The sequence below is a fragment of the Haliotis rufescens genome, unplaced genomic scaffold (assembly GCF_023055435.1).
Source record: "Haliotis rufescens isolate VD_foot unplaced genomic scaffold, xgHalRufe1.0.p SCAF_23, whole genome shotgun sequence".
Classification (NCBI taxonomy): Eukaryota; Metazoa; Mollusca; class Gastropoda; order Lepetellida; family Haliotidae; genus Haliotis; species Haliotis rufescens.
This window is the reverse complement of record NW_025963924.1, coordinates 5,516,016-5,529,281: the sequence shown is the minus strand read 5'-3', so window position 1 is coordinate 5,529,281 and position 13,266 is coordinate 5,516,016. Positions and strand designations below refer to the sequence as shown.

Below are 13,266 nucleotides of genomic sequence, written 5' to 3'. Positions count from 1 at the left end.
AGGGATTTTATTTGTGTAATGACAATCAATAAAGATATACATCCATAGTTAAATAAAAGCGTCAAAGCGACATCTCTAAAGTACATGACGGTAAAAACTAACTGCCTGTAACTTTCTTTCTGAGCTCCTGCTGGTAAGGATCCTCGCTACTTTTGTTCTTCCCAAAAATAAAGTGCTGGGCCATGTCGGGGGAGTATCTACTTGCTTGGGGTCGACGCCCATATTCCTCCGCCACCACCCGGATGTAGTGAGAAGCGCTGCCACAACATAGTCCCACATACTGCACGCCTAGGGATTTGGCTTCTCGGGCAAAGTCGGCAATTTCACTTCGTCCACAGGCATGCGCAGGAAGGTCAACCGGAAAAGCCCTCTTCCCTTTAAGAGAATGAATGAATGGATGAATAAAAACCGGAAACGACATCATACATCCAACACACACATTGAATCTAGACTCAAATCTAGTCTCTAAAATGAACATATCGTACAGAAAAAACAGTTGTTCAGTTATCTTAATAAAAATATAATAAAAGGGAGCCCAGTGACTCTCTTCCTGTTACTGCAGTAATCTAGACTTGCCAAACATTATAGACTTGCATGGGATGTATTTTATATATATATGTATCAGGGTCTGTAAGACAAACTACATTGAATCATATATGAGTTAACAAGTTTGACATAATTTTCAATGGCTAATACTTTTCAAAGCTTGCTAGGGTCCGACGTTAAAAAAGATGATTTCATCAAAGTGCAGATAACGAATGAAACGAAAGGGCAAGAAGGTCTGGCGTTTTGAATAAACAAAAAACCCAGCTGTACGCACATTCAGAGACTTAATGAAACGAGACCATCAACGATCAAACAAAAAACCCTGTTGAAATCGTCAAACATTAACATCGCGTGTTCCAAGTTGTAAACAACTGTCAGTGACCTGAAGAGAACCGGGGTCACGGGTGGCCTAGTCGTCTAAGGCGCCGCGATTCGCTGTGCAGAGTTGCGTCCCTTGGGCACGCCAGAAACCTATGATTGTGGGTTCGAAACCCGGTTCGCCCCGATTATACAGATATTTAGATTGTGCAGTAGCTGATGTTCCAGCCAGTACATACTTGTACACATTCCAGCTTAATCACTGGACGGACAGAAACAAAGACATAGCACCTACCCGTGGCTGGATCTTTGAGAGACTGGAACGTGGGTTGTTCTGTACACGTCCGGTATGGTACTGGCAGCGCCATAACAGGGCCCTAGAAACAAAAACACATGTCTGCATATTCAAATCATGGCATAACAGATTATCCATAGTGATATGAATGAACCGATGTTCTTTAACTTCTTCTGAGTAGTGTATATTCTTTGATTACCACAAGACGATAATTGAATAAGGAATTTGGGTTGGGAGTGAGTGAGTATGGTTTTACGCCGCTTTTAGCAATATCCCAGCAATAGTACGGAGGCGGACACCAGAAATAGACTTCACACATTATACCCATGTCGGCAATCGAACCCGGGTCTTCGTTGTGACGAGCGAACGCTTTAACAACCAGGCTACCCAACCGCCCCAATTTTGGTTGGGGTCTCCAAGTAGGTCGGTTACTTGTTTCAGATCTATTTAACAGTTCAGTCTATGGTTGTACCAATTTTGGAAGCGTGGCAACAATTTGGCAGCCATAATACAAGAGAATCAAATATGCTCGAGAGCTTCAATTTCAGTTTGGCAATGTGCCAGAATTATCATTGCTAATACCAATTTTACATTCAAATTGGTTATCAATGGCAAACTGAGAAGCCATAGGCCCTAGATAGGCCCAATATATACTCTGCAAAAAATAAAACGCGAAAGTGATTTCAGATGTATATTATCAGATAAATAATCAACAGATTGTAATTGATTGTTCAAAATTGGCACACATCGCAATCCTGTATTGCCGTAGTTGGGGGCCGTGGTTGTTCTTTCACGTAAGTGACCTAGCCGTATGAATCTGTCCTGTGCTCTTGTAGTGAAACGTTGTCGACCGGACCTGGGGAGGTCATGATCACTTGTTGTTCCGCGTGTTTGATAACGGTTCATCAGTCTTGTAATGGTGCTTGGTGCTACGTGGAAAAACCTGGCTACGGCCGAAGATGATTCGCCTGTATGCAGTCAGCCGATGGCCGTTGTTCCGTCAGTCGTTGCATGTTTTCGCTGTTCACTTATTGTAAGATTGTGATGGCATGCAAATGAAAACCCAACGTTTTTAAAGCCCAACAACTGATGTTGCACGTGCATGTGATGTTTGTGTGTTTCGGCGGCAGGCTCTCACGTGGTTGTGTTTTTTGCGATTTTTCCATCTTTTCTCCAAATTTTCTGCAGTACCTCATTTCACACAAATCAATACCAATCCATGCAGAAATGACGAATTTATTTTTGGTATTCATTTCGTATGGATATTGGCAACACTCTGTCAGATATTTACGATATTACTACTTTTGCGTTTCCTTGTATGCAGAGTATATAACATTTGAGGTTGACATGGGTATGCAAAACAAATTGATATTTGGATAAGATGTCAACTTCTTTGGAATACATTTGTTTCTTAATTGAAGATGGAGTTTACACACAATTATAAAATTGCATTCATTTCCTACAACATTAAGGTGCCAAGATGTGCAAATATTGTTCTACTTTTGAAACATGCCTTTAAATGAACTAAACCTGCTCTGAAATGACTCGAATCGTTTTGATTGTAACAGATATTAGATATTCTTCGAGTATAAAAAGTTCTTTTCGGCCAATATATTTTCTTTGAACGGAATCAAATGCCTTTGCATAGACTCGTGCATAGACTATGCATAGACTCGTTAGTCCAACCAAAATGTAACTCCATAATATCCAGCCTAGTTCGGCAAGGGTGGAAACTGGACTTTTAAAGTCAGTTAACTCTCTTGCCTCGGGAAGATGATGCCTTTGCGAAATCGACAAAACATGCACATACGTTACCTCCCTTTTAGAGAGTCTAATTGAAGCTCGTAAAATGAAAACATTGTCCAATGTGGAATATCCAGCTCTAGATCCCGTCTGTTCTTTATATGTGTTTCCTATTGCACCTGACCAAAACTTTAGTCTGCCATTAAGAATCATAATATATATATCATCAGTAACAGAACCCAATTAGGATAAGTATATTCATCCCTTAGTACACATTAGTACAGAGTATTTTTGTACTCTTCAAAAGAAGTCGATATGTTTGGTTCTGCAATACTGTACAGGTCATTAAAATAATAGTACCAAGTCTCTGAAATTATATTGTTTTTTATACTTAGTACCTGATAAAGCTTGAACTTTGTGCCAAAACGTTTTGAAATCTGTCAATGAATCTATCATTTTAGATTGACGTTAAATTTCAAAAGTAACTTTACTATTCCTACAGACAGCTTTATACTTATTTCTTGTAGCAAGACAGTACTGAAGAGATACTTTGTGAATATATTTACGAAATAATGACATCTCTGTTGTTTAAAACATTCACTTTTAGCATCAAACAAATCCTTGGAAAATGGTCTTACAGAACGTTTCCTTCAATAAGCTGATCACATTAACATACATGCGATTAGTTTAATTCCGTAATCAATGTATGTACCGCGTGCTCAAATTGTCATTACACTGCTAACACTTCAGTGAATATAGACCTCTCACCCCATTCCGTGTTTGTTTGTTTGTTTGTTGCTTGTTGTTGTTTAACCCCGCGCTCACCAATATTCCAGCTATATGACGGCGGTCTGTTAATAGCCTAGTCTGGACCCGACAATCCAGTGATTAACATCATGAGCATTGATCCACCCAATTGGGATCGATGACATGCATCAACCAAGACAGCGAACCTGACCACCCGATACCGTTAGTCGCCTCTTAAGACCTCATTCCATGTATACTTAATACTAGTCGCTATATAAGTGCAATAATCTTGGACGCGACGTTAAACCCCATTTCAACTCACCTCATCTCACTTAATACTAACCATATGGTCACCTGGACTGACCTCTCTCTTATTAATCAGGGGCGGTCGGGTAGCCTAGTGGTTACAGCGTTCGCTCGTCACGGCGAAGATCCGAGTTCGATTCCCGACATGGGTACAATGTGTGAAGTCCATTTCTGGTGTCCCCCGCCGTGATATTGCTGGAATATTGCTAAAAGCGGCGTAAAACCGTACTCACTCACTCACTCACTCTGATTAATCAATATTCGTAGACAGATAAAATGCTATAGGGTGATGTTCTGATTCACTTCTCTAAATGATATTTAAAGACAAAACATACTCAAATCACCAACATGATCCTATGACATAATCAATTACACTGCATCCATTAAGCCCAACTGATGTATAATTGTCTTTTTCCTTGTCAGTATCACATCGACAGCTTATAAAAAGCAAATTCAATAATCGAAAAATATTATATATTTTGCCAAATTTGTTAGATTGCTGGTCAGAGGGGAACCTAGGTTGTCCAAACCATCTGATACTTGTTCCGTTATAAAAAAAATATCATTAGTTAAATATCTGTAACTATCATCAGTGTAATCATCAAGTCATCAAGTTACCTCAATAGGTAACGAAAGAGGTGTAAAATCCATATAAGAATGTAAGATGAGGTCATGTCGCTTATCGTATTGACCCTTTTGGTTGAACACATGTAAAGATCCATGTTTTTCACATGACAACAAATTATTGTCCGCAATCGTACTTACAGGCGATTTAGTGTATGGACCCTGGAAATATAAATGTGTTTCAGAATAGTCTGCATTTGTTTTGGATTAATGTGTCCGCCACGTGGAATAACCAATTATCTGACCGTGAATTACTATCTCTCATGGAATGTTTCCTACCTTGCAGGCCTGTCTGATCTCCCTAATGAGAGGCAGCATCGTCTTGGGACCACGCCCACAGTTCAGCCCAACTGCAGCCGCTCCTGCTTCTTCGAGCCTGCGGCAGGCGACGCCGAACGCCAAACCGTCTGACGTTTTGTCCACGGCATGGGAAATAAAGCTAATGACTGCCGGAAGTCCTGGAAAGACACGTCAGTGTGTTGCTGTATCTTTAGACGTCATGCCATTTTGAAATAATACTTATTCATTTTAGAATAAATCTCACCATTTCCATATTTGTTGATGCACTCAAGGGCAAGCATGGCCTCCCCTAGTTCACTGAAACTCTCTCCAACAATGTAGTCAGCTCCTTCCTCCACCGCCCACTCTATTTGTTCCTGAAGATAAAAAGGCATTATTGTGTCATTTCCTGAAATACACCAGTGAGTTGGCGGGTATGGTCTTACGTCGGATTTATCAACATTCCAGCAATATCACGGCGGGGGACACCAGAAATGGGCTTCACACATTGTACCGATGTCGGGAATCGATGAAATATATTTATTTAGTAATATTCTCACAAGATTTTCACAATTTATAGCGTGATTCGGATGTCCCTTTGGCAAGGAACTCTCCTAAGACTTTTAGCATCTATATAAGCAGATTACCCGTGAAGATCCGGGGTAGAATAGGTCTTCAGCAACCCATGCGACTATGCTTGTGTAAGAGGCGACTAACGGGGTCTGGTGGTCAGGCTCGCTGACTTGGTTGATGCATGTAATCTTATCCCAATTGCGAGGATCGATGCTCATGAAGTTAATCACTGGATTGTCTGGTCCACACCGGATTATTTACAGACCGCCGTCACATAGCTTGAATATTGCTGAGTGCGGCATTAAACAACAAACAAACAAAATATAAGCAGATGGTTGTTCAGTCTTAAATACATGTATGACATGCTTAGTTTCTGTGGGAAGTTTTCGAACGTCATCACGTTCAGTCTAAGATGGGATAATGTCATTCTCACTTTGACATTCCTCGAAGAAATTAAGGTCTTTACAGTTGAATAAGCAATCCAAATGTTCTAAGTTGTATTTCTGTGTTAGATAGTTTGTTTGTTTGTTTGTTTGTTGTTTAACGCCGCACTATTCAGCTTTTTGACAGCGGCCTGTAAATAATGGCGTCTCGACCAGACAATCCAGTGCTTGAAATCATGATCATCGATCCACGCAATTGGGATACGATGACATGCATCAACCAAGTCAGCGAGAAGCTGGAAAGTAGCTGGAATGTTGTTTAGTGAGGCGTTAAACAGCAAGCAAACAATATCAACTGATATTGACAAATACGTTTATCTAAACACAAGAATATATCTTTAAACATGGCTGCCGTCGTCTCTCTCTCTCTCTCTCTCTCTCTCTCTCTCTCTCACACACACACACACACACACACACACACACACACACCCACACACACACACTTGCATGCATGCATGCGACGTTAAACCCCATTTCACCTCCTCACCTTCCAGTAAGTCCAGCAATATGACGGCTGGAACACCAGGATTGGGATACAAGGGAAGAGAGCTATCAACGAACTAACTGACAGTGTATTGCACTGTATTAGTTAGACAGATCTTAGTTAGTAACGCCCTTTCGCAATCAGAATGTCCACACACTCACAATAAACATAGCTTCCGTCGTCTCGCACTCACTTTAAACATGGCTTCCGTTGTCTCGCACTCACTTTAAACATGGCTTCCGTCGTCTCGCACTCACTTTAAACATGGCTTCCGTCGTCTCGCACTCAGTTTAAACATGGCTTCCTTCGTCTCGCCCTCACTTTAAACATGTCTTCCGTCGTCTCGCACTCACTTTAAACATAGCTTCCTTCGTCTCGCACTCACTTTAAACATGTCTTCCGTCGTCTCGCACTCACTTTAAACATGGCTTCCGTCGTCTCAATCGCTTCCTTGTTATTCTTCCTGTACACCGTCGTGTTGCAGAGATCTCCCGCCATCAGTGTCCCGGTGTCGTCTGCCACCTGCCTCGCGATCCTCAACGCATCTCTGTTCAACTTCTCAAGGTCACCTTCACGGCCGATAACTCTGAGTTTCTCTCTGTGACCGTAGTACTGTGAAAGGAAAAAGACTGTATCTTGAAAAAATAATTTATTCTGGTATTTACAAGTAATTATAACCTTGAAGAAGAATAAATAAATAAATTGTCGATGTCCCGAAAATGTCTCCTATGTCATGGTGATCTGAAAACAATCAGGTCCGGTTTTTGCAAACCAGTGGTTGACAGAATGAGCAACGACCAACCCCTACACTCATTAGTTGAACTCGCCCCTGTTATGCTATTTGGTTTGTTCATCATACCCTTGATTGTGGGTTTCGCCCACATTTAGACATCTCTGATAATGTTTGTTTGTTTGTTTGTTGTTTAACGCCGCACTCAGCATTATTCTCCTCTATGACGACGGTCTGTAAATAATCGAATCTGAACAATCCAGTGATTGACATCATGAGCTTCGATCTACGCAACTGGGATAATGACCAAAATACCTTCGAAGTAAGCGCTACCCCAAAGTTACACATAATCCCTTACCATAACCGTTAGTTCTGGTCAACCATGCAGATTATTTGGGTAATAAAATCTAAATAGAGTAGTAGACTTGGAGCAGCGAATACGCACACGTAAAATCATATGATGAAGCCACGGAAGTAATCCCCACAGTTCCTGTATCATAATCTCTGTACCATTACAATGCTAATACTGCCAGAAATATAAAACGTCAACGCCAGAGAAAAACCAGTCTCGATTATCCGCCGAAAACGGGTGCAGAAGACAAAAATGGTGCAAACTATATGAATGGATAACTGAAAATCAGAGATTGCACGAGGTTTTCGCCAAAAAGATTAAGCCGTCATTCACACAATTTGCCGATGCTTCATAAATGACAAACTCAGTGATGACACCAGGTGTTCGCGAAGAGGGGAAGCATGTCCTGCCCTACCGGAAGTACCCGTCATTCACACAATTTGCTGATGCTACATAAATGACAAATTCAGACTATATGAATGGATAACTGAAAATCAGTGATGACACCAGGTGTTCGCGAAGAGGGTACGCATGTCCTGCCCTACCGGAAGTACCCGTCATTCACACAATTTGCCGATGCTTCATAAATGACAATCTCAATTTTAAGCATTCACATTTTAATGACGTCGTAACATCTGGAGTTAACAGCGGGCTTCATTTCGAATTTTCAAAAAATGACAATTAATGTTAAGTTATGCAAAATAAAGTACAACGCATGGCGGAGCATGGCAGTTCACACGGAACACCACATACAGCCTGTCTCTAATTCTTTTGTCTGAGGTATATTAACTAACCTGCACAAACCATCACATGTAACATGTTTTGACTAGTTAAGTATGCGTTACTAACTTAAATATGATTAAGTGTAGCTCACATTTAGTCGAGGAACACCAGTGAGCATTCGGTATAGATGGGCGTGTTTTGCATATATCTTGCAAAATGTTGTTTTTTTTTCATTTATTGGTGAATTCCCCAGTTACATACCAAAATCTGTATGTACATTTCTAAGCATTGAAAAAACCCCATAAATGTTTGCACTTTAAACGAATCAACATGTATGCGTATTAGACGAAAGCTGAGGCTTGATTTCAACAATGGTGTTAAGGCCAGCACAGTACTTTACTAGTTTACTATAACGTGTGTCTAGGCATATGTGTACGTGTATTGGTATGTGGGTTATATACTTATGTTGGATCTCTTTTTTCATAAAATATATTTTCCAATAATCAATGGTGGACGGGGAAGGATAGATCTGTACAGGATATTAATGTAATGGTATATCTCTAACTCTCCCATCCCCTATTGTCTGAAGCACTACCCGATGAAGGGAAATGATTTACTGTGAGCTTGTACTGAAGTGTTTAACCAAAAACTGGGCTATACGTGGTTAATGATTGAGTGAGCGAGTTGGGTTTAACGCCGCTTTTAACAGTTTTCCAGTTATATCACGGCGTGTCAGCTTAATGTCAGAGGAAAGCCCGAAGTGATGCAGGTCTCAGACGTTAACCACTTTTGTGAAACCAACGAGCACGGGTATGGTGCTGACAAACCTAGCAACATATTCGGGGCGAACCGTGATTCGAACCCACAATCATAGGTTCCTGACGTGCCCAAGGGATGCAACTCTGCACAGCGAATCGCGGCGCCTTAGAAGACTTGGCCACCCGTGCCCCCACGTAGTGAATGAGATAAAAGGAACATTGATGGCAAATGTACCAGCATATTTGAAAATAAAACAAATTGAAAACCACTTTTTCAATCTTTTAGTACGGGTAATATGGGCATATATTCAAACTAGTCAAGTACTTATCCTTTATACCGAAGATGATACATGATACTAAGGCATGTAAACATTTGAAAATTTACTAATTTACAAATGTTTATCTTCCCAAAGAAATACTGATATTTGAATTTTATACATTTTGAAACCATTGAGAAATGTTATGAAAATCAAGAGAAATGCTTTTAACACGCGACATGGTAAAAATTGGGTATCAACCTCGAAGTTCATGCCTGGAAATTTCTGCAAATCCGGTCATAGTGAACTTGACAACTTAGATTCTTAGGGAATTATATTTCTTAAACATGTTTTATCCTATATTACCGTAAATGCCAAACAGACGTCACTTCCGGCATTGACAAACTCCTCATGAAGACTTTTCACCAGATCCGGTCTTTCAATGACGACTTCCGGTACAAATGCTCCCGCTTTCAGCAAGCCTCTTCTCTCAAACTCAAACAGATATCCCTCCGCCACAACAACGTCCTCTTTGTCTTGTAGACGCTGAAGCAGACCTTTGAAACAGAAGATGTAGGGTTAGATGTATTGTGTCTGTGATGGTATGCGTTTCTAAGTGATACTCATACACAAGTCCACGCGATGAATCTGTCTATCTTTTAATAAAATTAATCTTTCCCTGTTTAAAACCTATTCGGACCAGCTATTTTCATGATGATTTAACGACCACTCTTCCATTGGAACCGATTTCCCACTTCATGAATGAAGCGCCAAAATAAAACTCTGCTCAATAACAGTATACATGACACTAAATATACCCGGTAAAGTTGTTAAGGGCGAGTGAGGGCATAAAGTATTTACGCAAGAGTATTTAAAGGAAATTTTGTAATAACATGGGCCCTGTGCGTTATCGTAGGGGTGATGTGCCTAGATTCGTCAATTTCATAGCTATTTTGTCTTTTACGACCATTGGAAGCGGCGGATAGTCGAGACTGGTTATTCTCTGGCGTTGCCGAATTATATATTTACTTGGACTGGGTCGATGTTTCTGCTGGTGGACAGACGTCCCTGTGTTTCATCATAAGCTCGGAGCTAAGCATTTATCAACTTAGCTGAGTCAACAACAATAGAAATGTTTGGGCCGGGACATGATAACTGCCACTGCCACTGTGTTTCAAAGGGAACAGACCCGTGAAGATTCGGGTTAGAATAGGTCTTCAGGAACCCATTCTTACCGTAAAAGGTGACTGTGCTTGTCGTAAGAAGCGACTAAGATCGGGTGGTCAGGCCCGCGTACTTGGTTGATGCATGTCACCGAATCCCAATTGCGTGGATCGATGCTCATGATGTTTATCACTGGATTGTCTGATCCAGACTCGATTATAAACAGACCGCCGTCATTTAGCTGGAATATTGCTGAGTGCGCCGTTAAACAACAAACAAACAAACAATCAAAAGAACTATATTCTTTAAACATTTTTCTTTACTTATATGCAGTACAATGATTCGGTCATTCAAATGGCAATACAGTTAGAAGCTATCGTTTGTTTGAGAAGGACCTGTCCACAGATTTCTCCATCTCCATCTCCATCTCCATCTCCATCAGATTCTCTTTAACGATGTGACAACTTTCCCATTGCACCACTGAGTGTAAGACACTGTGCATCATTGTGACAATCTAAATCACATATACAGAAGATATACAATTCGGCCAGTTTGTGTTTCTCTTACGGGATAGAAGATTATTATTTTCACGACACTCATGTAGTGGACTAAATTATGTTCTGTACTGAGTATATCTTAACACTAACCCGTCATGTGCTTATTGAAATTCTTACCGCTATTTACTTGAATGTTTATGTTTAATCAACAACCAAATGTTGTTCATATCTTTGTACGATATGGTATTGATCGTAGACGGTGAAATTGGGTTTAACGTCGCGTCCACGATTATTGCACTTATATAGCGATGTGCATGCACGTGTGTGTGTGTGGCTGCTTGTACTAGTCCGGACTGATGCCGATTTATAGTGCTAGCACACTGAGATACCGTGCCGCAGTTTAACATGAATACCCCACTCAGACACAGTATACTGACTCCGAGCCGACCAGTCCTGTTTAAGCCCCTTTATGCCGAGCGCCAGACAGGGTAACAACAAGTACCACTAGACCACGGAGGCGGTTTGTTGATCGTAGAATTGTGATTACCTTACCGATGCTCCTATATGTAGCATTTCAGATCAGACCACAGTGAGCTCATATTTAAAGTTGCACATCAGCATATTGATAAGTGAGTGAGTGAGTGAGTTTGATTTTACGCCGCTTTTAGCAATATTCCAGCAATATCACGGCAGGGGACACCAGAAATGGGCGTGGGATGTCAAATTCTCTCTCTCTCTCTCTCTCTCTCTCTCTCTCTCTCTCTCTCTCTCTCTCTCTCTCTCTCTCTCCAAATTGGGGTCGAGGCCAGCCGAGTGTCATTTATAGTCCTGCATTTGACCTTGACGTAGGTACTTTCAATAATCGAAGTAAAACTGTTTACATGAGCACGTTGTCACAATGAATCAGCCTGTACGATTGAAACATGATGCGATATATATGTTTAGGCTCTGGATGTAATACGATACGATTAGTTAAAGGGGTCATAACCCAATATTCATAGGAATACACCCAATACTCATAGGGATACACCCAATATTCATAGGAATACACCCAATATTTATAGGGATACACCCAATATTCATAGGAATGCACCCAATATTCATAGGAATACACCCAATATTCATAGGGATACACCCAATATTCATAGGAAAAACACGTTCAGCAAACAGCCTGCAATTGGAACTGGTTTTTTTATGTCGAATGAACTGTTGACTACAATCTTACTCTTCGTGTGACAGAGGTCCGCCCATGTCGTCTATTGGTAGAGCGTCTGTCCGGAGAGTTGAAGGTCGGTGGTTCGATCCCCGTCCGCGTCATACCAGAAGACTTTAACAGATGGTACTTGTTGTTACCCTGTCTGGTGCACGGCATTAAGGGGATAAACAGGACTGGTCGGCTCGGAGTCAGTATACTGTGTTTGAGAGAGGTATTCATGTTAAACTGCGGCATGGTATCTAAGTGGGCTAGCACACTGCATGCACCTCGCTATATACGTGCAATACTCTACTAAATATACCTACTTTTGCTGGTCATTGTGTTTTCCGCTCGTCCTCAGAAGAATCCAATGGTTTCCGTTTTTTCAGCAGTGTTCCCTCCAATCGAATCTTATCCGTTATGGCCACACGACAGCTACTGACTTGGATCATATTATGTACGGGATAGGTGTGGAGCACCGTGCCTCGAGCATGACGTTTCCTGGTACTCTGATTGGCTGTGACGTGTGTGGGGTCAGCCCTTGATGAAATGGGTCGCGTTGAAGAGCTGATGAAATTCAGCCAGATGCTTTTTTAACATGAACCCTAGAGCTGATAAAACATCAAAACAGAGCTGACACAACAATGATAACAGAGATAAAAGCTCCATAAAGCATTAATGGTTGAATGAACGAATATTATTTTCTCCAGATTTTTTTTTATATTGACACATTTCCCTCAAATGCGCTGAAATGAGAAGCTCATATTATTCGTGTCGTGTATTGACGATCTAGATTTGCATATGGGTGACCCACTTTCATTATTTGCGACCTACTTTCAGATGGCGCCTTACTATAGACCAGCTCTCAGGGGTGAATCCAAAACGGTTGTGTCTGCAATAAAGAAACAAAATCTCACAATATAACACAGAAACATACGCTTACAAAGTTTTCATCCTCTTTATTACAGGGGCGGTCGTTGTTAAAGTGTTCGCTCGTCACGCCGAAGACCCGGGTTCGATTCCCGATATGGGTACAATGTGTGAGGCCCATTTCTGGTGTCACCCGCCGTGATATTGCTGGAATGTTGCTGAAAGCGGCGTAAAACCATAGTCACTCACACACTCAGACGATAGTGGGTGGGAGAGTTACCAATACAATAATATCCTGTACAGATCTATCCTCTCATTCCCCTCCACATCGGATTATTTGAAAACATAAAACATGTACATAT

General features: G+C 41.1%; 1 protein-coding gene across 1 annotated transcript; it reads right to left on the bottom strand.

The window, feature by feature from the left end:
• LOC124146517 (betaine--homocysteine S-methyltransferase 1-like) lies at positions 1 to 12,533 on the bottom strand. The gene is made up of 7 exons (XM_046516831.2): positions 12,361 to 12,533; positions 9,545 to 9,735; positions 6,776 to 6,970; positions 5,124 to 5,235; positions 4,859 to 5,037; positions 1,160 to 1,241; positions 1 to 375 (listed from the first exon to the last, which is right to left on the bottom strand). Exons 1-7 carry the CDS (start codon positions 12,371 to 12,373, stop codon positions 98 to 100), a joined length of 1,050 nt encoding a protein of 349 aa, XP_046372787.2. The 5' UTR covers positions 12,374 to 12,533; the 3' UTR covers positions 1 to 97.
• Between the last annotated feature and the right edge of the window lie 733 nt (positions 12,534 to 13,266).